The following is a 23,281-nucleotide window of genomic DNA, read 5'->3' as shown; positions in this document are numbered from 1 at the left end:
GAGCGCCCCATAGATGTGAACTGCCGACCTTTTGGTAGCACTTAGCCACTACACTGCATATTAGCATATTAAAAACTGAGGGCTTCTGGAGTAATGAAAACTTTAACTTTGCCAAACCCAGGGATTTTCAAATCTCTTTACACCAAGAATCCTACCACCCCTTTTAGCACAGTATCTATCTATTTAACATCTGCTTTGCTGTTAATGGTATAAAAGATTAACATTTCTCCAAATAGTGTTCTTTGTGAATTGTAGTTATTTACAATACACATTTGATGTAACTGCTCTATCATCGTAAACACATTTTATGTTACAATTTTTCCATTTTCTTTTTACAAACATTTCTATAGTATTCTACTGTTTAGATATACTTAATTAACTTAGCCATTCTAGTATTAGGATTTGGAGTTACTTGTAATTATTAAATATAATTAATTCTGCTCTACTTCCATAAAAATTATTTTTTCTTTGTTGAGCCATTATTTATTTGTTTTTATTGTGCTTTAAGTGAAGGTTTACAAATCAAGTCAGTCTCTCATACAAGAATTTATATATACCTTCCTATATTTATATACTCCTAATTGCTCTCCCCCTAATGAGACAGCCCGTTCCTTCCCTCTACTCTCTCTTTTTGTGTCCATTCCGCCAGCTTCTGACCCCCTCTGCCCTCTCAACTCCCCTCTGGATAGGAGATGTCAACATAGTCTCAAGTGTCTACTTGATCCAAGCTCATTCTTCACCAACATCTTTTTCTATCCCATTGTCCAGTCCAATCCCTGTCTGAAGAGTTGGCTTTGGGAATGGTCCCTGTCTTGGGTGTTGAGCCATTATTAAAAGAATTACTGACCCAAAGTATATTTAGCTACTGTTGCTTTTTATTTGTAGTATGCCAGGTTTTAAAATGCTCCCACTATTTGTGCTTCTTTCCTCTGTATAACATTAAGTACATTAACTAGGCTTATATGGTGTTGGTGAAGAATACTGAATGTAATACATGGACTGCCAGAAGGATGAATAAATCTGTCTTGGAAGAAGTACAGCCAGAATGCTCCTCAGAAGTGAGGACGGTGACACTGCCTCTCACATACCTTGGACATGTTATCAGGAAGGATCTGTCCCTGGAGAAGGACATCATGTTTGGTAAAGTAGAGGGTCAGCAAAAATGAGGAAGCCCCTCAACGAGATGACTGACACAGTGGCTGCAACAATGGGCTCAAGCATAATCACGATTGTGAGGATGGTGCAGGACTGGGCAGTGTTTTGTTCTGTTGTGCATAGGGTCGCTATGAGTCGGAACTGACTTGACGACATATAACAACAACAATGAATTACAGCAAAACTGTTCCTTTTTTTGGTGGGAGGTGGGAGATGATTTATTGTGTATTTCATTTTCTTCTTTGTGAAGTTCTGGATAGATAACAATTTCTCCTGCACACCCCCCCCCTTTTACATGGATGCTATAGTGATGGAATGAGGTCAACTGAAAACAACTGGGGAAAATACACTGTGATTGTAAAGTCTGTGAAAGTTACTTTCTTTTTAAATTGTTCTTGAACTTCACATGGTTTGTTTCAATGACATTATGTATGCTGTATGAGAAATATCTTCCAGCCAGATGTCATTAGGTTTCAAGGACCATGAAAGGCCAAACCAAACCAAACTCGTTGCCATTGAGTCAATTCCAACTCATAGCGACCCTATAGGATATAGCAGAACTGCCCCATAGGGTTTCCAAGGAGCTATTGGTGGATTCGAACTGCTGGCCTTTTGGTTAGCAGCTGAGCTCTTAACCACCACATCACCAGGGCTCCCTGAAAGGCCAAGACAATGTAAATAAAATGAGCTAGGTACTCGGGATCATAAAAAATGGTGTCATTGTGTTATAAATAGCCATAATGTTCCAAAGAGAATCAAAAGATTTTCAGCATCATTAGCAATATGAGTCCATATACCTCAATTTTCTACAACCGTCAACATATTTTGTCACTTCTATTATTAATTGCATTAAATGTTTTAAACTTATTTGTTAATTTGTTAGTAAGGTGTGGATTTTTCATGTGATTTACTATATGATCCACATTGTATAATATCTGTTCTTCTGCTTTTTTTTGACAGCTTTCCTGAAGTATAATTTACATACAATAGAACTCACCCATTTTAAGTGTACAGCATTAGGACTTTTAGTAAATGTATACAGTTTTGCAACCATGAACCCAGTCCAGTGTTAGAATACTTCTATCACCCCAAAAAGTTCCCTCAGGCCTGCTAGCAGTCAATTCCCCCTTGAATCTCAGCCTCGGGGAACCACCATCTGCTCTCTAGCTTAGTTGTTTTGCCTTAGCTAGAAATGTCATATAAACGGAATCATACAACATGCTGGACTATGTGTCTGGCTCTTTCACTTAGGCTAATGTTTTTGGGGTTTGTCTATGTTGTAGCATGTATTTCATTCCTTTTTATCGCTCAGTAGTATTCCATTGTTTATTTATTGACCAGCTGACTGACATCTGGATTGTTACCAGGTTTTAGCTATCATAAATAATGCTGCCATGAACATTTACATAAAAATCTTTGTGTAAACATATTTTAATTTCTCTTTGGTGGGTATCTAGGAGTAAAACTGTTGGGTCACAGAATAACTATCCTGTGTAACTTTTTCAAAAACTGCCAAACTAGCTATACCATTTTACATTCCCACCAGCAATGTATAAGGGTTCCCACCAACAATGTGTAAGGGTTCCAATTTCTCTACATCCTTGCCAGTACTTGGTGTTGTCAGTCTTTTTGATTATAGCCATTCTAGGAGGCGTAGTATTCCACTGCGGCTTTAATTTGCATTTTCCCTAATGACTTATGAGCCTCCTTTCATATGAGTGTTTGGCATTTGCATATTTTCTTTGGTGGCATGTCTGTTAAAATCGTTTGCCCATTTTTAAAAATTGCGTTATCTAACTTGTAGAAGGCAAGGTCATGGAAGCTCTATAGATACATCCAAACTCCCTGAGGGATGGAATTGCTGGGCTGAGGGCTGTGGGGACCATGGTCTCGGGGAACATCTAGCTCAACTGGCATAACATGGTTTATAAAGAAAATGTTACACATTCTACTTTGGTGAGTAGCGTCTGGGATCATAAAAGCCTGTGAGGGCCATCTAAGATACTCCACTGGTCTCACCCCTTCAGGAGCAAGGGAGAATGAAAAAAAACTAAAGATACAAGGGAAAGATTACCCCAAAGGACTAATGGACCGTATCTACCATGGCCTCCACCAGACTGAGTCCAGTACAACCAGACGGTGCCCGGCTACCACCACTGACTACTCTGACAGGGATCAGAATAGAGGGTCCTGGACAGAGCTGGAGAAAAACGTAACTCACACAAAAAAAGACCAGACTTACTGGCCTGACAGAGAATGGAGAAACCCCAAAAGTATGGCATTGGGACAGCCTTTTAGCTCAGCCATGAAGTCACTCTTGAAGTTCACCCTTCAGCGAAAGATTAGATAGGCCCATAAAACAAAACGAGACTAAAGGGGCACACCAGCCCAGGGGCAATGACTAGAAGGCAGGAGGGGACAGGACAGCTGGTAATAGGGAACCCAAGGTCGAGAAAGGAGAGTGCTAACGTGTTGAGGTATTGTTAACCAGTGTCATAAGACAGTATGTGTTTATGAGAAACTAGTTTGTTCTGTAAACCTTCATCTAAAGTATAAAAAAAAATTGGGTTGTCTAGATTCCTTTTAGAAATCCCTGAGTAGCACAAATGATTAAGTTTCGACTACTAGCTGAAAGCTTGGCAGTTTGAACCCACTCAGAGGTGCCTTCGAAGACAAGCCTGGCAATATGCTTCCAAAAGGTAACGGCCTTGAAAACCCTATGGAGCAGTTCTACTCTGCACACACAGGGTCACCACGAGTCAGAACCAACTCGACAGCAAGGATCAATAACAAATTCCTTTTAATTGAATCTGACTTATTGCCCTTATATTTGTAAAACTTCATTATGTAATTGAGATAGTAAATTTGCGATTTCCTCAATCTGAAGATTTCATTGTAATTCTAGCGATATTATATTTTGTCCATGCCACTCCTGGTAGAAATGACTATATCCTTTTTTGTGCTACCATGGTACACCGAGAATGCTTCCATTCTAGCATCTCTATCACACATCACTACATGGCTGCTCCTTATGTGTGTTACTAACTTTCGTATCTCAAGTATCTATCATAGTTGGACCTATAACTGATGACTAAAAATTATGCTTATTTCTATACAAGCAGATAGATCTATTTTGTCTCAGGTATTATTATCTGTTATGGATTGAATTATGTCCCCCCAAATTATGTGTTGTAAATTCTAACCCCTATGCCTGTGGTTATAATTCCGTTTGGGAATGAGTTGTCTTTGTTATGTTAATGAAGCAGGATTAGTGTAGGGTGTATCTTGAGTCAATCTCTTTATATTAAGGTATTAAACGAGAGAGAGAGAGGTGGGGTACAATAGATGCCAAGACACATGGAGGTCTCCAAGGAACCACGAAGCAGATGCTGAAGAGACAAGGGCTTTCCTCCAGAGCTGACAGAGAAAGAAAGCCTTCCCTAGAGCCGTCACTCTGAATTCTGACTTCTAGCCTCCTAAACTGTGAAAAAATAAATTTGTTACAGCACCTACATGTGGTATTTGTTATAGCAGCACTAGATAACTAAAACAGAATTTGGTACCAGAAGAGAGGCGTGCTGCTCTAGCAGATATCTAAAATGTGAAAGTGGTTTTGGAATTGGGTAATGGGTGGAGGCTGGAAGAGTTTTAAGGTGCCTAACAGTAAAAGCCTAGATGTCTTTGAAGAGACTTTCGGTAGAATTATGGGCTTAAATTTTTTTTTTTTTTTTTTTAAGGCTCAGAAGAAAGCGAAGAGAGCTATAGAGAAAGTCTCTATCATCTTAGAGAACACATATGGTTCCAGCAGCAGAATGTTACTAGAAATGTGGACGTTAAATGTGCTTCTGGTGAGGCTTTAAACGGAAATGATGCATATGTGACTGGACAGTGTGGAAAGGGCAATGCTTTTTATGCAGTGGCAAAGAACTTGTCTGAATTACGTTCAAATGTTTGGTGGAAGGTAGAACTTGTGAGCGATGCACTTGGATATCTGGCTGAGAGGATTTCTAAGCAAGATCTTAAAGGGGCCACATGGTTCTTCCTTACCACTTATAGTCAAATGCAAGAGGAAAGAGATGGACTTAAAAATAACCTGTGCAAAATGAAAACAGAACTCGAAGATTTGGAAAATTCTTTTGTACAAACTAAGGACATGTGTCCTAGAACGTTCACCAAGGGAGTGGCTATATAATCTTTTGTTAAAGAAATTAAACCTGTGACTGATGGAGCTAACCACAGCAGAAAACCCAAAGCTTAGAGTGAAGGGGACAGCGAAAGAAAGAAAGGAAAGAAAGCTGTCTGCGTCTTGGAATTCTACAGGCAAGAAACAGGCCAAAGGAGCTACATCTGCTGTCCTCCAAGTAAAGGACCGTTCCTGGAGCAGCTCAGAGATCAGCAGAACTGTTGGAAGGAGCACAGGGAGCAGGGCCTTCTTGATTTCAAAGGGTAGGACATGGTCTCCTGGTTCTCAAAGGATAGAGCCACAGCCTCCTAGGTTTCAAAGAGTCAGATCTTCACCAACCTGGTTCCGGTGTGTGGGGCTGCTGTTACGGTGTGCCAAGGGCATGGGGCTGCCATCCAAAGGTAAGAGGGTAGGGCTCCCATGCTCAAGGGGCAGAAGAAAGAGGCCTGCCAGAGCCAAGGGGGTGGGGTTGCCATTCAGATGGTCTAGGAGAATGAGGCTGCCTAAAGCTGGGGGGGGGCTATGGTTGCATAGTGGTTAAGTGCTATGGCTGCTAACCAAAGGTCGGCAGTTCGAATCCACCAGCCGCTCCTTGGAACCTCTATGGGACAGTTCTACTCTGTCCTATATGAGTCAGAATTGACTCAACGGCAATGAGTTTTTTGTTTTAGAGCTGAGGCTGAACAACTGCCATCCCAGAGGGCCTGGAGGATGAAGCCGAAGCCCAGGGCCTAGGGGACTTAATCTAGAATCCAGAGGGCATGGCCAACACCCAGAGTCTGGAGGGTGGGGCTGTTGTCCAGATGGTCTCAGAGAAGAGAGGGTTATTTTCAAGTCTTGAGAGCTAGTGTGATTTGTTCTGCTGGGTTTGGACTTGCTTGGTGCCTGTTATCCCTTCTTTCCCTCCAATTTGTCCCATCTGTAATGGAAATATCTATCTTGTGCTTGTTCTACCATTGTGAAACAATGACATTGTTCCACAGATATTCCAATATTATCTTTGGAAACAGGTAACTTGTAATCCAGATTTCACAGGTTCATGGACGACGAGGAATTTTGTCCCAGGATGGAATATGCCTAGAGTCTCACCCATATTTGATTTAGATGATTCAGAAGATGAGATTTTGGACTTGGAGTTGATTTAAGACTTTTGGAACAATGTGACGGGGTGAATGTGTTTTGCATGTGGCAAGGACATGAATTTTGGGGACCAAAGGGTAGAATGTTATGGATTGAATTATGTCCCCCGCAGAATACGTGTTGTAAATCCTAACCTCCATGCCTGTGGTTATAATTCCATTTAGGAATGGGTTGTCTTTGTTATGTTAATGAGGTAGGATTACTGTAAGGTATATCTTGAATCACTCTCTTTTGAGATAGAAAAGAAATTAAACAAGTGAGCAGGGAGAGAGATGGGGTAAGGTAGATGCTGAGACACATGGAGATCTCCAAGGAACCCGGAAGCAGATGCTGAGGAGACAGGGACCTTACTCCGGAGCCAACAGAGAAAGAAGGCCTTCCCTAGAGCTGGTGCTCTGAATTCTGACTTCTAGCCTCATAAACTGTGAGAAAATAAATGTTTCTTAAAGCCATCCACTAGTGCTATTTCTGTTATAGCAGCACTAGGTAAGTGAGACATTACTCATTTCTTCAATAACCATAAAATGAATTCTCCCTTTGAACGTGAGAAAATGTTATTCTAATTTTCTTCTGCTATTGAAAGGTAGTTTAAATGCATATAGTAGCTCATCAATAAATGGTGCCCACAGTTATTATCATGAGACTTCAAGTTAATTCCTTTCTATTCTTTTATATACTTATACCATTGTTACTTGTAATATAATAAAATAGTATTTTGAAAGTTAAAGCTTTGCACTTTATTTTAAAATCTGGTAAGGCAATTCTACCATAAACCATTTTAAAATACACTGATATTATTCTGTTAGATAAAAATCTTTCCTGTACCTTTCATTTTTAAAAAGTATGTGGGGGTTATAAGTTTCAAATGTATAAGGCTAATATACTTAATTAAAAAAAAAAAAAAACCAAACTTGTTGCTGTCGAGTTGATTCCGACTCATAGCAGCCCTATAGGACAGAGTAGAACTGCCCCATAGGGTTTTGGAGGAGCACCTGGTGGATCTGAACTGCTGACCTTTTGGTTAGCAGTCACAGTTCTTAACCACTATACCACCAGGGTTTCCATATGCTTAATAAGGCTATTCAATTTTCATTTCACTTGATTCAATTAAGCACAAGAGGTTAGAGCACGACATTTCAAAACGTGATGCTTGGGCTACTTATATTATAATCACACGTGGTTTTTGGAAAAGGCAAGTTTCTGAGCCCCACCCAATCAGACTTATTGATATGGGGGCCAGGAATTTTTGGCATACAGCAATGGTAGGTGACTCTTAGGCACATCTAAGTATGAGGACAACTGAGTTAGAGCTTCACCAAGTTATCACAGCTTTTGTTTTTAGATGTTATTAGTGAGATTTGCCTTTACGGCTATGCAGAGCAAACAAGATGTAGTACGGCGGAGGGGTATGCAGTAGGGACAAGAGGTCATGAGATGCATGTGCAATGTCCAGAAATGGGCTGTGAGCAAGACTGGAAGTGTGGTAAGTAATAGTGATGCTGGTATTATGCTGTCTGGATTAGAGTCCCCTGATTAGGGGCTGGCTTTCAGGGCCATTTTAAGGATGACCTGCTTTAAGAAGGAAGCAATGAGGGGCAGCAGACAATGATTTCTGTTGGTGTGGTTATCATTATTACAATGGAAGGGATCATCTCAATGAATCTTATTGAACAAGCTGGTGCTGTGGGAAGAGTATGAGTTTTAGAATAAGGCAAACCCAAATATGGATTGCAGCGTGACCATTTGCTAATCATAAAACTTGGGCAAGTAAAGATGGCCCCTATCTCAGACAACTGTGGTGCCAGTTAAGGTATATAAAGCACTTGCAAGTGTTTGGGCTCAAATAATATTAGTTTCTTCCCTGGCACCGTCTTCTCCCACACCAATTTTGAAGTCTAAGTACTTACCTTAATAAGAGTCACAATTCCTTCATTAGTTACGGCATCAGTTTCTATGTGAAAATAACCCCCTTCATTTCCGGATGCAAATGTAAAATTTGCTAACCAATTATCAGAGCCTATTTCATCTGCATCGAACACTTTTATGCGCATAACTTCTACATTGGCTTGATTTTCTTGAACAGACCCTTCGTACTGCAAAACATGAACATAATGGTTTTTATTTTAATTTGCTGTCTTTATATATATGTAAGTGCAATACAAACTTTAGTGATATATTTTTCATTATGACTAAAACACAAAAATAAATAAGAACGTTTATTATAAAAATAGTAGTTACCACTTCATTTTCCACTCTAGGTATATTGTCATTGACATCCAAAATCTTAATCTGAACTTGAGCTTGTTTTGCTGGTCTACTTGTTATTTGTCCGTTGCCATCTCTTGCTTCTACTGTCAAAGAATAGCTGCTGTGTTCCTGCAAAGCAACGAGAAATAGCCAACTGGGGTGAAAATGAATTGTTTCCAAATCGGTCTCTCTCATTTTAGTTCACTTTATCATCAAGGGACTGGGCCTCAGTATAATTTATTCACAGCCCAGTTTCATGACCTGCTGTTACTCATCTGAAGATGCTATTTGTAGTCAGAGCTCTTATGAAAGGGCAAAAAAGGCCTAGAGGAGTGACTGATAAGTCAAATTCTTAAATATGTCATTGGTGGTATTATCAGGAGATGCTTCTCTTCTAAAATAGTCTGGACAAAGGGGCGCTATTTAAAAGGCAGTTTATTTGACACTGGATATGATGGCAGGATGGTATTGATTGGTTCTTTCTACCCCACTTCTCATTCTCTGCTAAAAATTATGCCAGAAAAACCTAGTCTCCAAGAAAACTTTGCCAATGAGGGGAAAACTTGATGAAATTTGCCTAGATATCCTGAGAGAGATGATTCTTAGAAAACGTGTTCTAGAGAACGAAGTCTCCAAAGTTACTCAAAAGTAAGGAGTCCACATGGTCCCTTACTCCAGCTCCATTTAATGTGCTGGAATTTAAGAAGGAGCTGAGCATCCAGTGGCAAGTACACGGGAGCCTATGTGAGGCAGAACTACTCAGTGAAAAGCAGGGTAGTAGAGCTCTGGAGCCAGGCTGCCTGGGCTCCAGTTCTAGCTTTGTCACTTACTAGCTGCGTGGCCCTCTGACCCTCAGTTTCCTTCCTTATAAAATGGGGTTATACTTGGATCTGTACCACGTGGATTAAATGAGTTAATCCACGTAAAGAGCTTAGGACAACACCTACCCTGTTGCCGTCGAGTTGATTTTGACTCATGGCGACCCTACAGGACAGAGTAGAACTATCCTGTAGAGTTTCTGAGGATCGGCTGGTGGATTCAAACTGCTGACCTCTGGTTAGTAGCTAAGAACCACACCTGGCACATGGTAAATGCTCAATAGGTGATAGCCTTTATTATGAGCTAAACTTTCTATCCTTCAGAGACAGCAGCTGTTAAAATCACACTACTGTTTTAAAATAATACTTTTACAGTATTTTATGTGAAAAGGTGTAGAGTAAAACGTTAGGAATAATAATAGAGTTGAATATTACAAAGATCTCAGTAGGAACGCTGGGCACACACCTTCCCCGCTCTGGACAAAGTTGAATTATTTTTCCAAATCCTAAATACACTGCACTTGAATGACACTTTGTAGGTGATGACTATACAGTGTTTTTTGAATCAATTTTTACTCATATACAGTGTTAAAACTTTCACGCACGTAACACCTTGTCTATTTCCTTTTTTAAATAAAAAAATTCCCCTATGAGTTTGGAATAAAAAAGTGAAATGTTTGAGACAACACCTACAACCCTCCTATAAAATCTACTTAACTTTTCTCCCAATTTGGGATTAGCAAAAATTCTCTTTTACAAATATTTTATTATTTTAACTAGGACTCCTGTTTTGAGCACTCCCCCTCTTTTATGTATGTATTTGTCTTGAAGTTTCCTTACAGAACCCCAGACTGAGTGCTATTGTCTTAGGATTCTCTAGCAAACAGAATCTTGACTGGAGAGGTCCTAGAACAGCACTATCCCTGTGTAATTCAAAATTTTCTAGCAGCATTTTTGCATGTAATCAACATAAAAATGAAGGAAATATTTTTCATCTTTTTTTTCATAGTACGTCTCACACCTGGTGTGTATTTTATACTTAGAGTACATCAAGTGGGACTAGTCACATTGCAAGTGCTCAAGGCACACACATGTGGCTAACACAACCCTTGAAGGAGACAATCTTAAAACTTTTCCTAAGCATGAAGAATACAGAATAAAGTTAAAAAAAAAAAAAACAGAAAAGAAACTAAATGATTAGAGAGGAGACACTAGAAAGAATAGTAGAGTCTAAAAGACAGGCAACAGACAATATCACTTACCTCTCGGTCCAAGGTAATACTTGTATAAATCTCTCCTGTATCTTTATTTAGGTAGAACACTGGGAGAGAAGCAGGCTCCTGAGATACGATTCTATAGGAAATTTTAGAATTCAGAGTATTGGGCTCATCTGCATCTGTTGCATTGATTTTCATCACGAGTGTACCTGGCATTAGAAAAAAAATGTTTAAGATGAAACTCAACTTCAAGCATATTTACATGTGTTATTATTTTATTTATAATTTTAGCTTATCCCAGAAGGGATTTTAGGTGCTTATTAAAATCACATACAGTTTAAAAATATACATAGAAAAAAATTTACTAGATGAGGAAATCAGCATGAATGGAGTATAGGAAAAGGAAAAAATTTGAGCACAAGGCTGAGGTAAGTACATAAATTCCTAGGGTGAGGTCCTTAAAGCTTGCTACAGGAGGAGTGCAAATTTGTTCATAATATTTCTAGTAGCCAATACAAACAAAGAAGCATGAACAGGCACAAGATTCTGATGTTTATTAAGATATAAACAAATCAGGAGAAGCGCGTTATTATTCTTTACATTAAGGTCAAAGAGAAATCTCTCCTGTGAGTTTTCATATGTAGTACTGCATTGAACAACATTGTCAATGAACCTCACAGTAAAAATAACATAATTCAAGGGTCAGCAAACTATAGCCAGTGGCCCAAATATCTCCAGCTACCTGTCTTATAAATAAAATTTTACTGGAACAGGCCTTGCACAGTTCATTTATGTATTGCCTATGTCTGCTTTTGTGAATGGTTGCTACAGAGATTTTACCTGTTACAACAGTCCACCGAGGGTAAAAAAGAGGCCATGTAAAGTCTTTTGAACTTATCACATAAAAGCAGCTCTAAACCTAGATTTATTATTATTATTATTTGTCTTGTAGATAATACTTAGCTTCCATTAAGATACAGGATTTCATGTTCAGTTACACAATGGGTATAAAATGACCTTGGGTGTTCCTTCATAAAAATAATAGCATCTTACCTCTTGCACACAACTCTTCAACAGACCCAACAAAGACATCCTGTGTGAACACTGGCTCATTGTCATTGATATCAAGGACTTTAATTCGTAGTTCTAATGGTTTTTCCACGTTGTTTCCATTTACATCCAAAGCATAACCCACTAGCTGAAATCATGACATAATCAAAGAGAATTAGATTTAAGCCAAGGTAATTGAACTATCGTAATATCCAAAGATAATAAAATAAATCATAACGATTATGTAAGAATAATTACAGACTAATAAATGCAAAATAGTTCTTACCAGAAAAAATGGCGTTTCTTCTCGATCAAGAATGCTGGTAACGTTCAAATCTCCAGTGTCTTTATTAAATACAAACACACCAAAAGGTGGCTCTGTAATTCCTTTTCCAGTGTATCTGTATGTAACTTTTATGCCTCTTTCTTCTGCAATATCAGAATGTATCTAACATAAAAATAACAGATGAATGCCTGAAGTTTAATTCTGTATAATTTATACGTATGTATTTTTAATGGAAAATTCTTCAATGAAACTAATGCTGCTGATAGGAGGGAGGGGATACAGCATGAGGGCCCAAGAACACAGATGCTGGTATTGGAGAACCTGGATTCTAATCCTGCCTCAGCCACTCACCATTTATGTGACAGAGAAAGTTACTTAACCTCCCTCTGCCTCAGTTTTCTTATCTGTAAAATGGGGAAAATAATATTACTTACCCCTTAGGGTTGTTGTGAAAATTAAGACATAGTTGGGACACATCTTGGAAACAGCAGATTTTAAATTTAGCACATAAGGTAAAAATTGAAGAGGCAAAATCACCCTGATAAATCCATGTGATTGCCAGAAACTATGAATAAGGCATCCTCCCCTAAAAACCAAACCAAACCGGTAGCCATCAAGTCAATTCCGACTCATAGCGACCCTATAGGACAGAGTAGAACTGGCCCATAGAGTTTCCAAGGAGCACCTGGTGGATTCGAACTGCCAACCTCTTGGGTAGCAGCTGTAGCACTTAACCACTACGCCACCAGGGTTTCCAATTCTCTCATAGGAGGATTAAAACAGTCAAGTGCCCTCCCTGCTTGGAATATGTCAGCAATTGAATAACACTGCTAACCTGCTGGTTCTCCTGTAGTTATCATCTTCATTCTCAACAAACAAATCTATCCACTCTAATTCTTCATTAGTAAGTGTTTCTCTGTGGCCCCCTATTGGTCACTAAATTTCTTCTTTCAGATATTACTGGAGCCATCACCATCAAAACTGTCTGGCCAGTTCTCTGCCTTGCAACCTCAAGATTAGCCACACATATTTCCCACCAGGTTTCCCAATATGCCCTGGGGCTGGATTTTACTGCTAAGAATAACCAAGGGAACAGCAGATGTGGCCTCAACCTCCTCTAGGTTCTCTCTGCACTGGAGTGGAATGGTGAACCGGAAGCAGCAACATGACTACTTTTCACTGAGCTTCTGTCTGTCTGTCTCTCTTTTTTTTTGCCAAGTGCACGCATACACACATGCATATTTGTATATGCATTAATATATATATTACAGTAGTTATAAAGAACATTAAAGGTCTTTATGTAACCCCGGTGGCATAGTGGTTAAGTGCTACGGCTGCTAACCAAAGGGTCGGCAGTTCGAATCAGCCAGGCGCTCCTTGGAAACTCTGAGGGGCAGTTCTACCCTGTCCTATAGGGTCGCTATGAGTCGAAATCGACTTGACGGCACTGGGTGTTTTGGATATGTATCAATAATGTATATTATATAATCCCATTTATGTTAAAAAACAAAACTGTATAGTTCCGACTGTAGGTTTTTATATACACATGTATATATGTACATAACAGAATACACATACACACATGCACACATTTTTAAAGTCCTGTTGTGGGCCGTTGAGTCAAAAGTCCTAGTAGATACTAAACTGTTCACAGTATTACATAAACTTTACTCTTAACAGCTTAGATAATTAATACTAGTAAGAAGGACCACTAACTTATTAACAAAAACAAAACAGAAACAATTTTGTTACAGGTGCACATACTACTATATAACCCTCTGGATTTTAGACAGCTTTTATAACTAACATGTTACTGAAAAGAAGAAGGTACCTGTCTTCTATTCCATAGCTGCTACTTTAAAAGAGCCCTTTATATGTGATGTTTGTAAGATTGGAAAGCTGAAGTTCAAGTGTGGATACGAATACTTACTCACTAACACAGATGTTTATCAAGCATCCACCGCATGCTGGGATTGCTCAGGGCAGAGACAATGCAGCTGTGAACCCAAGGACTAAGCCCCTGCCCTCCCGGAGCTGACACACTACTGAGACAGACAGACAATAAGCAATGTTCTACATAATGCCCAGTATTAGAATGTATTATAAACCACACTGAGACAGAGTGAGGGGCTAGAGAGAATGGGGGTTAGGTGGGGAAGGGAATTATTTCAGAAGGAGGGGACACTGAGCAGAGGCTTGATGATGTGAGGGAGAGGGCCTTCGACCACCTGGGGGGAGAGAATTTCAGGCAGAGGGAAACAGCAAGTGCAGAGGGTGGGAGGCTGGAATGAGCTTGGCAAGTGTGGTCAGTTGACAGGATGTAGCAGAGCAGAAGTGGGCACTGAGAGGAGCTAAGGTCAGAGAGGAGGCCAGAGCCAACATATCCTGTAGGGTCTGGTAGACCAGGATTCTTGCTGTTAGCTGTTGTCAAGTTGGACTCTAACTCATGGTGACCCCACGTACAACACAATAAAATGCTGCCTGGCCCTGCGCTAGCCTCACAACTGGTTGCAGGTTGGACGGTTGTGATCCATAGTATTTTCATTAGCTGATTTTTGGAAGTAGATTGCCAAGTCTAAGGAGTTTATTTCTTCCATTGCATTTGCAAGCTATTGAAAGGGTCTTACAAAGGTGGTGAACATGCTGTGATCTGTCTTTTCAAAAGAACACTTTGGAGCTGCTTTCTGGAGAATGGACAGTGCGGGGCGGGGAGTAGCAAGAGCGAAACAGGTAGACAAGGGTGGATGGTCTCTTTGGTAATGCAGGTCAGAGGTGACAGTCACTTGGACTATGGCATATGGGGTTGGGGAAAAGTGGGCAAATTTGGAATATATTTTTGGGGTGAAACTGATAGTATTTGCTACTTTTCCTAGCTTGAAATACTGGATAGAATTACAGTGGTATTTACTGAAGTGGGCAGGATTTATGGAGAACAGCTTTAGAAGAAAAAACAAGAGTTCAGGTTTGAGATACATTTTAGTAGGATTACCATATAATTTATCCAAAAAAGGGCACTTTGGAAGTGAAAGGGGAGTGATTAATTATTAAGATAGGACAATAGGCATAAATCAGGACGTGTAGTTACTCTGCCAGAAATTCAAGCCAAATTTAGAAGGGGACGTGGAATGGGGGATATCGTTGCTGATGTCAGATGGATCTTGGCTGAAAGCAGAGAATATCAGAAAGACATTTACCTGTGTTTTACTGACTATATAACGGCATTCAACTCTGTGGATCATAACAAATTATGGATAACATTGTGAAGAATGAGCATTTCAGAACACTTAATTGTGCTTGTGCAGAACCTGTACATACACCAAGAGGCAGCTGTTGTAGCAGAAGAAGGGGACACTGCACGATTTAAAATCAGAAAGGTGTACATCAGGGTCGTACCCTTGCACCACACTTATTTAATCTGTATACGGAGCAAACAATCTGTGATATGCAGATGACACACCCTTGCCTGCTGAAAGTGAAGAGGACTTGAAGCACTTACCACGGAGGATCAAAAACTACAATCTTCAGTATGGATTATACTCAACATAAAGAAAACACAAATCCTCACAACTGGACCAATAAGCAACATCATGATAAAAGAAGAAAATACTGAATTTGCCAAAGATCTCACTTTACTTGGATCTACAATCGACCCCGCGGAAGCAGCAGTCAGGAAATCAAACAAGGTATTGCATTGGGCAAATCTTCAGCAGAAGACCTCTTAAAAGCGTTAAAAAGCAAAGATGTCACTTTGAGAAATAAGGTGTGCCTGACCTAAGCCAAGGTAATTTCAATCGCCTCATATGCATGTGAAAGCTGGACAATGAATAAGGAAGACCCAAGAAGAACTGATGCATTTGAATTACGGTGTTGGCAAAGAATATTGTATATACCGTGGACTGTCAGAAGAATGAACAAGTCTGCCTTGAAAGAAGTACAGCTAGAATTCTCCTTTAGAAGCAAGGATGGCAAGACTGTGCCTCATGTTTTGGACATGTTACCAGAAAGGACCAGTCCCTGGAGAAAGACATCATGCTTGGTAAAGGAAAGGATCAGTGAAAGAGAGGAAGACTCTTAACAAGATGGACTGACAAAGTGGCTGCAACAATGGGCTCAAACACAGCCACAATTATGAGGATGGTGCAGGATTGGACAGTGCTTCGTTCTATTGTACGTAGGACCCTGTAAGTCCGAATTGACTCAAAAGCACCTGACAACAACAACAGCATTGTCACCCTACCCATTAGGCCTCAGTTTCATTTTGAAAACTACTTTTTATGATAATATCCTCTTGTCAGTATTTTAACACTCTCAGTGTTAAACAAAAATTAAACCAGTGCCAAAAAACCAAAACACCAAACCTGTTGCCATCAAGTTGATTCTGAGTCATAGCAATCCTAAAGCACAGAGGAGAGCTGCCCCGTAGGGTTTCCAGGAAGCGGCCGGTGGATTCAAATTACCGACCTTCTGGTTAACATCTGAGCTCTCAACCACTGCTAAACCAGTGCCAGGTCCCTTACTCTTTGTTGAATCAAAGCTCAAAGGGGAGTGTGTGTGTGTATACTTTTTTTGCTGTTGCTGTGCCAATGATGCTGCGTCTTCCAGAATGGGAAAGAGGATCTTAAAGTTGGCCCTTCCTGCTAAAAATTAAGCTCTAATTTTAATGTTGCCCCTCCAATGTACCTGGGCAATTGGGTTCTTCTTGGATAAATCCTCTCCTTCCCGAAGAGCCACGGGGGCGGTGATCCAGGCCCTCTTTTGCCGCACTAAGTAAGTGTGTTTAGGAAGCAGCTTATTTTCATTTCTTGTGTTGAAGATCTGCAACAATCAAATATTGGAAAAAAAAATTTAAGTATCATAAAACGCTACAGGTGTTCAAAACAGTCTCTCTAAGCCAGTAAAGCAGGGAGGTTTTGTTTTTAACTGTAAGAATATGCTCTCCTGAGTAAAGAATTAAAAAGGCTAAAGAGTAACTTAGTGATTTTATAAATTGGCAAATTACAAATTGTATACTCATGTTGAAAAAATTTTTTTTAATTAACTGAAAATGAAGTTTCATTTTTCTGTGGTGATTTGTAATTTAAAAATAAATTACTACATGTTTTAAAATGAGATCTTTTAGTAACCTATGACACATATTTCACAAAAACTAGTGGAACTGCCAGTTAATGAATTCACTGGGTCAAGGGTTGGGTAAAGGATTAAATTTTTCTTTTCCTGTATCAAGAACCTTAACTGGAAAACTATTCTATAAATATTCAGTTAGGCTTTAATAGGTGAATATATATATATATATGTATTTTTTTTTTAATCCAGGGAAAATTTCAACACAGCATACCTAGTATCTTAAGATCAGAAATTATTATGACACTAGGTTTATTTCATCACTTTATTCATTTTCTTGCTCTATGTAACATGTATTTTATTACAAAATATTTATATTTGTTATCACTAGGTTATTGATGTCTTTTCCTTCTTTTTACCTGGAAAAATGTTTATAACTTTCAAAAAATTAATTAAAAGTTATAATATTAAAGTTTATAATATAAAACCTACTTCTACCTTCCCACTTAACTTCACAGAATAATCACTATTAATAGCTTTAAGAGTATGTTTTACGATTTTTTGGGCATACAGTTGCACATGTATAATTTTTTTCCCCTATAAAAATGGACTTATCACATACACCTCATTTTGTCCCTCGATTTTTCATTCAATGCCTTATCATGGACATTCTTCTATGTGCCACAAATTGTTTTACCTTTCCTCTATCGATGGTCATTTAGATTGTCAAAGAATGCTGCTTTTAACATCCCTGAGTATATGTTTGTGGAACAGCTGGGTCTAAGGGAGTGTGCATTTTTAATCTGGAAAGGCACAGCCGGATTGTCTTTCATGAAATTAAGCCCTGAGTCCAAAAGACAGAAATAAGCCCCTTGGTTCCTTACCTCTAAATGAAGTCCATCTCCAAAGTTAAAGCAGATCTGTAAAATAAAATAATTTGGCATTTAATACAGTTTATCACCAGATTCTGTTTAAATATATTGTCAATGACCAACCTACCACCTACGATATTACAGACATTAACAATAACAACAAAGAGATAAACCACCAATAACTTCCTTTGTCAAAAGGAAGCAAGTTTTAGTTTTCTCCTTTGCCTCCCTCCAACACCAGGACCAGAGGGAGGAATCTACATTTTCCTTGATCCACACTGTCTCCTCCTGAAAACTTAGAAAAACAAGTATATTTCCAGACAAACATGTAACAACAACAAAAAACAAAACCTCTCCCCTTAAAATCTTAACCATTCCCTAATTCTTTTCTCTTCCCCCTCTGGTTTTCATCTAGTGTGCATGGATTCATTATGATCTGCTTCAATTTGGATTTTCTCAGTCTTCTTTGCTTTTCCCCATTTCTGCATCTCAGGATGCATGGACCCATGAAACCTAGTTGGTGTATCATGGGGATATACACACCCTAAGGTGCATCACTTGGAGGTTTCCTTAGGACTCTATCTCACAGAACACATACTTAATTTAGACCAGTGGTTCTCAACCTTTTGCCTGCATGCCCTATCCCTGGGGATATGTGGTAATGTCTGGAGACATTTTTGGTTGTTACAACTGGAGATGATCGGGGTCAGAGATGCTGCTCGGCATCCTACAATGCACAGGACATCCTCCCTATATCCCTACAAAGTGCATGTGTTAGGCTTTCCCTAACGTTTTAAAGTCTCTCACTTTCTCCACATTCTCTTGGAGGCTTCCTTCAGGGTCCATCCTACCTGTGGATCCTTCACCTTTTCTTTCTTTCCTCCTGCTCATCAGCACATGTTCTTGCCTCTATCCTCCTGAAGAGAAACTCAAGGAGAGGGGATGCTCGGCCTCTAGCTTGAACTTCTCAGGGGCAGATGAACAACCATCACCAACTTTCCATTTTATGGTCAGACATACTATTTCTTCCTCATCCTCTAAGAAGTTTACCTGGTCCCCAGTGACCAGAGATGTCTCTAACCAAAGTTGTGTTACCCAAGCTTATACATATTCAAGGGTAGCATGGAATGAAAAACAAGGGAAAGCACTGGCAAGATGCATTACTTTCATCTGCGTGTTTCCCCGATTTTTTGAAAAGAAAGATCTGTGACTGGATCCAACGTTCCTCAGTATCATATCCTCAAGGCATTCTTAAAATTTAATATATTCCCTGTCCAGCTCCCTAACCAGGAGCTTGGTGCAAGCTGTGTGAGGCTGAATATTTACCGCTTTTATTCTTCAGTAGAGTCTTACTGGGCCTAGCAAAAGGATACAATGCTGTTACGTGCCGTAGAGTTGGCTCCAACTCATAGCAACCCCATGTACAACAAAACGAAACACTGTCCGGGCATGCACCATCCTCACAATCATTGTTATGACTGAGTCCATTGCTGCGGCCTCTGTGTCAATCATCTCGTTGAGGGTCTTCCTCTTTTCTGCTGACCCTCTGCTTTACCAAGGCAATCCATGGTATATTCAATATTCTTCACCAACACTTCAAGGGCATCAATTCTTCTTCAGTCTTTCTTACTCATTGTCCAACTTTGGCATGCCTGTGAGGTGTCTTAGTTATTTAGTGCTGCTATAACAAAAACACCACAAGTGGATGGCTTTTACAAACAGAAATTTATTCTCTCACAGCCTAGGAAAGGCTTGTTTTCTCTGTCTGGGGAAGGTCCTTGTCATCAATCTTCCCCAGTCGAGGAGCTTCTCAGCACAGGGAATCCCAGGTCCAAAGGACTTGGTATTCTCCTGGCTCTTGTTTCTTGGTGGTATGAGGTCCCCATGTCTCTCTGCTCACTTCTGTCTTTTATATTTCAAAAGAGACTGATTTCAGACACAACCTAATCTTGTAGACTGAGTCCTCCCTCATTAATATAATTGCCACTAATCCCACCTCATTGACAACGTAGAGGTAGGATTTACAACGCATAGGAAAATCGTATCAGATGACAAAATGGTGGATAATCACATAATACTGGGAATCATGGACTAGTCAAGTTGACACAAACTTTTTGGGGGGACACAATTCAATTCACAATGCATGGCTTGGGTCAGGCGCACCTCAGTCTCCAAAGTGACGTCTGCTTTTTAACACTTTAAAGAGGTCTTTTGCAGATTTTCCCAATGCAATGCATTGTTTGATTTCTTCACTGCTGCTTCTAGGGCACTGACTGTGAATTCAAGTAAAATGAAATCGTTGACAACTTCCATCTTTTCTCCACTTACCATGATTTGTTTATTGGTTCAGTTGTGAGAATTTTTATTTTCTTTACATTGAGGTGACACCTATACTGAAAGCTATAGTCTTTCATCTTCATCAGTAAGTGCTTCAAGTTCTCTTTGCTTTCAGCAGGCAAGTTTGTGTTATCTGCATAACGCAGGGTGTTAATGAGTCTTTCCCCAATCCTGATGCCCCGTTCTTCTTCATACAGTCCTTTCTCAGGTTATTTGCTCAGCATATAGATTGAATAAGTATGGTGAAAGGATACAACCTCGATGCACACTTTTCCTGACTTTCAACCACGCAGTATCCCCTTATTCTCTTCGAACGACTGTCTCTTAGTCTATGCACAGGTTCCACATGAGCACAATTAAGTGTTCTGGAATTTCCATTCTCTGCAATGTTATCCATAGCTTATTATGATCCACAGAGTCGAATGCCTTTGATAGTCAATAAAACACAGGTAAACATCATTCTGGTGTTCTCTGCTTTCAGCCAAGATCCATCTGACAACAGCAATGATAACTCTTGTTCCATGTCCTCTTCTGAATCTGGTTTGAACTTCTGGCAGTTTCCTGTCAATGTACTGCCACAATGACTTTTGAATGATCTTCAGCAAGATTTTACTTGTGTGTGATATTAATGGAGCCCTGGTGGAGCTGTGGTTGAGAGCTTGGCTGCTAACCAAAAGGTTGGCAGTTCGAATCCACCAGCTGCTTCTTGGAAAATCTATGGGAGCAGCTCTACTCTGCCCTTACAGGGTTGCTATGAGTAGAAATCAACTCGATGGCAAAAGGTTTGTTTTTTTTTTGGTAAGGGTGATGTTAATGGTATTGTTCCATAATTTTTTCATTCTGTTGGATCACCTTTCTTTGGAATGGGCACAAACATGGATCTCTTCCAGTCGGTTGGCCACATAGCTATCTTCCATATTTCTTAACATAGACAAGTGAGCACCTCTATCGCTGCATCCGTTTGTTGAGACATCTCAATTGACAGTCTATCAATTCCTGAAATCTTGTTTTTCACTATTCCCTTCCGGGCAGCTTGGACGTCTTCCTTCAGTACCATCAATTTTTGACCATATGCTACCTCCTGAAATGGCTGAACGCTGACCGGTTCTTTTTGGTACAGTGACTGTGTATTCCTTCCACCTTCTGATGTTTCCTGCATCATTCAATATTTTGCCCACAGAATCCTTCAGTATCGCAACTGGAGGCTTGAATTTTTTCTTCAGTTCTTTCAGCTTGAGAAATGCCGAAAGTGCTCTTATATAATAACTTATATGTCATATTAAGTAAATGTTATTATTCTGGTCAAGTATCATGGGTTTCACTAGGATATAAACAAGAGGGATGATCAATAGTCTTCAAATGCAAAGTTAACTCTTTGTAAGAGTATCTTTGTGTATTCTGACTGCAATTTACTTTCTAGATGTTATTTACTAAGAAATGCCAGAAATCACATGGTTATAGCATAATGCTTCTTAAATGTCAATGTGCGTTTTATTTACTGGGAATCTTGTTAAAATGAAGGTTCCAATGCTTTTAGAAGCCAACATAATGGCCACTTATAAGACAGGACTCAAATGGAGTACCAGGGCATTTCTAGGGTGCTGGTAATCTTCTGTTTCTTGATCCGGTTGCTGGTCACACGTGTTCAGTTCGCTAAAATTCAATATGAACTGTCCACTTGTGATATGTGTGCTTTTCTGTATGCACATTATATTAAAGAGTTAAAAACCACTGATGTGTCTTTTAAATCTGAGGCTGCCATGTATTCTAGGTAACACAGTTCTGCTATTTGTATAGCCATAGCATCTATAAGAGTTGTCACAATTGGAGATGGTGGGGTGACTGCTATGGGTATCTCTTGAGCAGAGATCAAGGACACTGCTCAACACACTGTCATGCACAAGACACCGCCCCCCTCCATGCCCCTGGAAAGCATTATTGGGCCTCAAATGGTGAAGCACCCAGGTTGAGAAACCCTGATTTAGACTCATGCTTCTCTGATTGGAAACTATAGTAAATAACTAGAGTCAGGAAGGTTGTATAAATGTCCAAGGATCACGGTGATTATATAAATTTCCAAGTTGCTAGCATATCGCAGATAATATAAACAGCATCTACTGCCTGTCTTTATCCTCCACCCCCACTTTCTCCCACTCCTTTTTTAATATTTGCAGCTCTAAGCTTGAGTAACCGCCTGTGGGGATGCTGCAAAAGGGGTTTAAAGACTGGAAGAATGCTAAGATGACTTTCATGGCTCATCCCAACCATGACATCTATGATTCCTTTTTTCTCACAAGGAATTTGGTGACAGAAAAGTGTCATGAGTGACACGCCTTTAAGACCCAAGAGGAAAAGTATCCAAAGTAGTAGCATTTTTAGATGAATCAGAAGAATCCTTCAAAAGCGTTGCCAATTTACTAGTTTTTATTTCTACCAAGGTATCTTGTAAAAACAGCCTTACCAGTAACTGGCAACAAAAGGATTTTTTTTGGCAAGGCATGAGGGAAGGTCAAACATCACTGCAAAAATACAATCTATCACTGTACTCTGTTCTCGAGGTCAACACCATTAAAAGACTTCCTGTTCTGAAGTCACCTAATAAGCCCCATCTAGGAGGACCTCATGAGTCACTGGATGAGACACTGGCAGACAGGGGATCTTAAGTCTTGCCTCTAAATAGAAGATTGTAAAGCTTTCTTCTCCACTTCTATGATACTGTGGAGAGGTGGGTCCTTAAGCTTTAATTTCTCAAACTGATATTTTATTATAATGCAGAGGAGATGGTTTTAACAAAGCAGTTTAAAATACTGTTTTGACTGTAACATTATAATGGCTTATTATTTCCATTCAACCAGAACTGACTTCATGGAGAAGGTGTGGTAAACAGACCATTTTTAGTACCCAAATTGAAATTA

General features: G+C 39.6%; 1 protein-coding gene across 1 annotated transcript in view; it reads right to left on the bottom strand.

Annotated features, from left to right (window-relative positions):
- DSG2 (desmoglein 2) overlaps positions 1 to 23,281 on the bottom strand; it is a 57,363-nt gene that overhangs the window by 14,191 nt on the left and 19,891 nt on the right. The window contains exons 2-8 of the mRNA XM_049900310.1: positions 18,042 to 18,077; positions 16,777 to 16,911; positions 12,097 to 12,258; positions 11,814 to 11,958; positions 10,806 to 10,969; positions 8,717 to 8,854; positions 8,386 to 8,571 (exon numbers count right to left, since the gene is read on the bottom strand). Of these exons, the coding sequence (XP_049756267.1) occupies positions 8,386 to 8,571; positions 8,717 to 8,854; positions 10,806 to 10,969; positions 11,814 to 11,958; positions 12,097 to 12,258; positions 16,777 to 16,911; positions 18,042 to 18,077 (966 nt within the window). The remainder of the gene's footprint in view (positions 1 to 8,385; positions 8,572 to 8,716; positions 8,855 to 10,805; positions 10,970 to 11,813; positions 11,959 to 12,096; positions 12,259 to 16,776; positions 16,912 to 18,041; positions 18,078 to 23,281) is intronic.

The sequence above is a fragment of the Elephas maximus genome, chromosome 11 (assembly GCF_024166365.1).
Source record: "Elephas maximus indicus isolate mEleMax1 chromosome 11, mEleMax1 primary haplotype, whole genome shotgun sequence".
Lineage (NCBI taxonomy): Eukaryota > Metazoa > Chordata > Mammalia > Proboscidea > Elephantidae > Elephas > Elephas maximus.
Note: the sequence above shows the minus strand (reverse complement) of the source record. Positions and strands in the feature narration are given on the sequence as shown.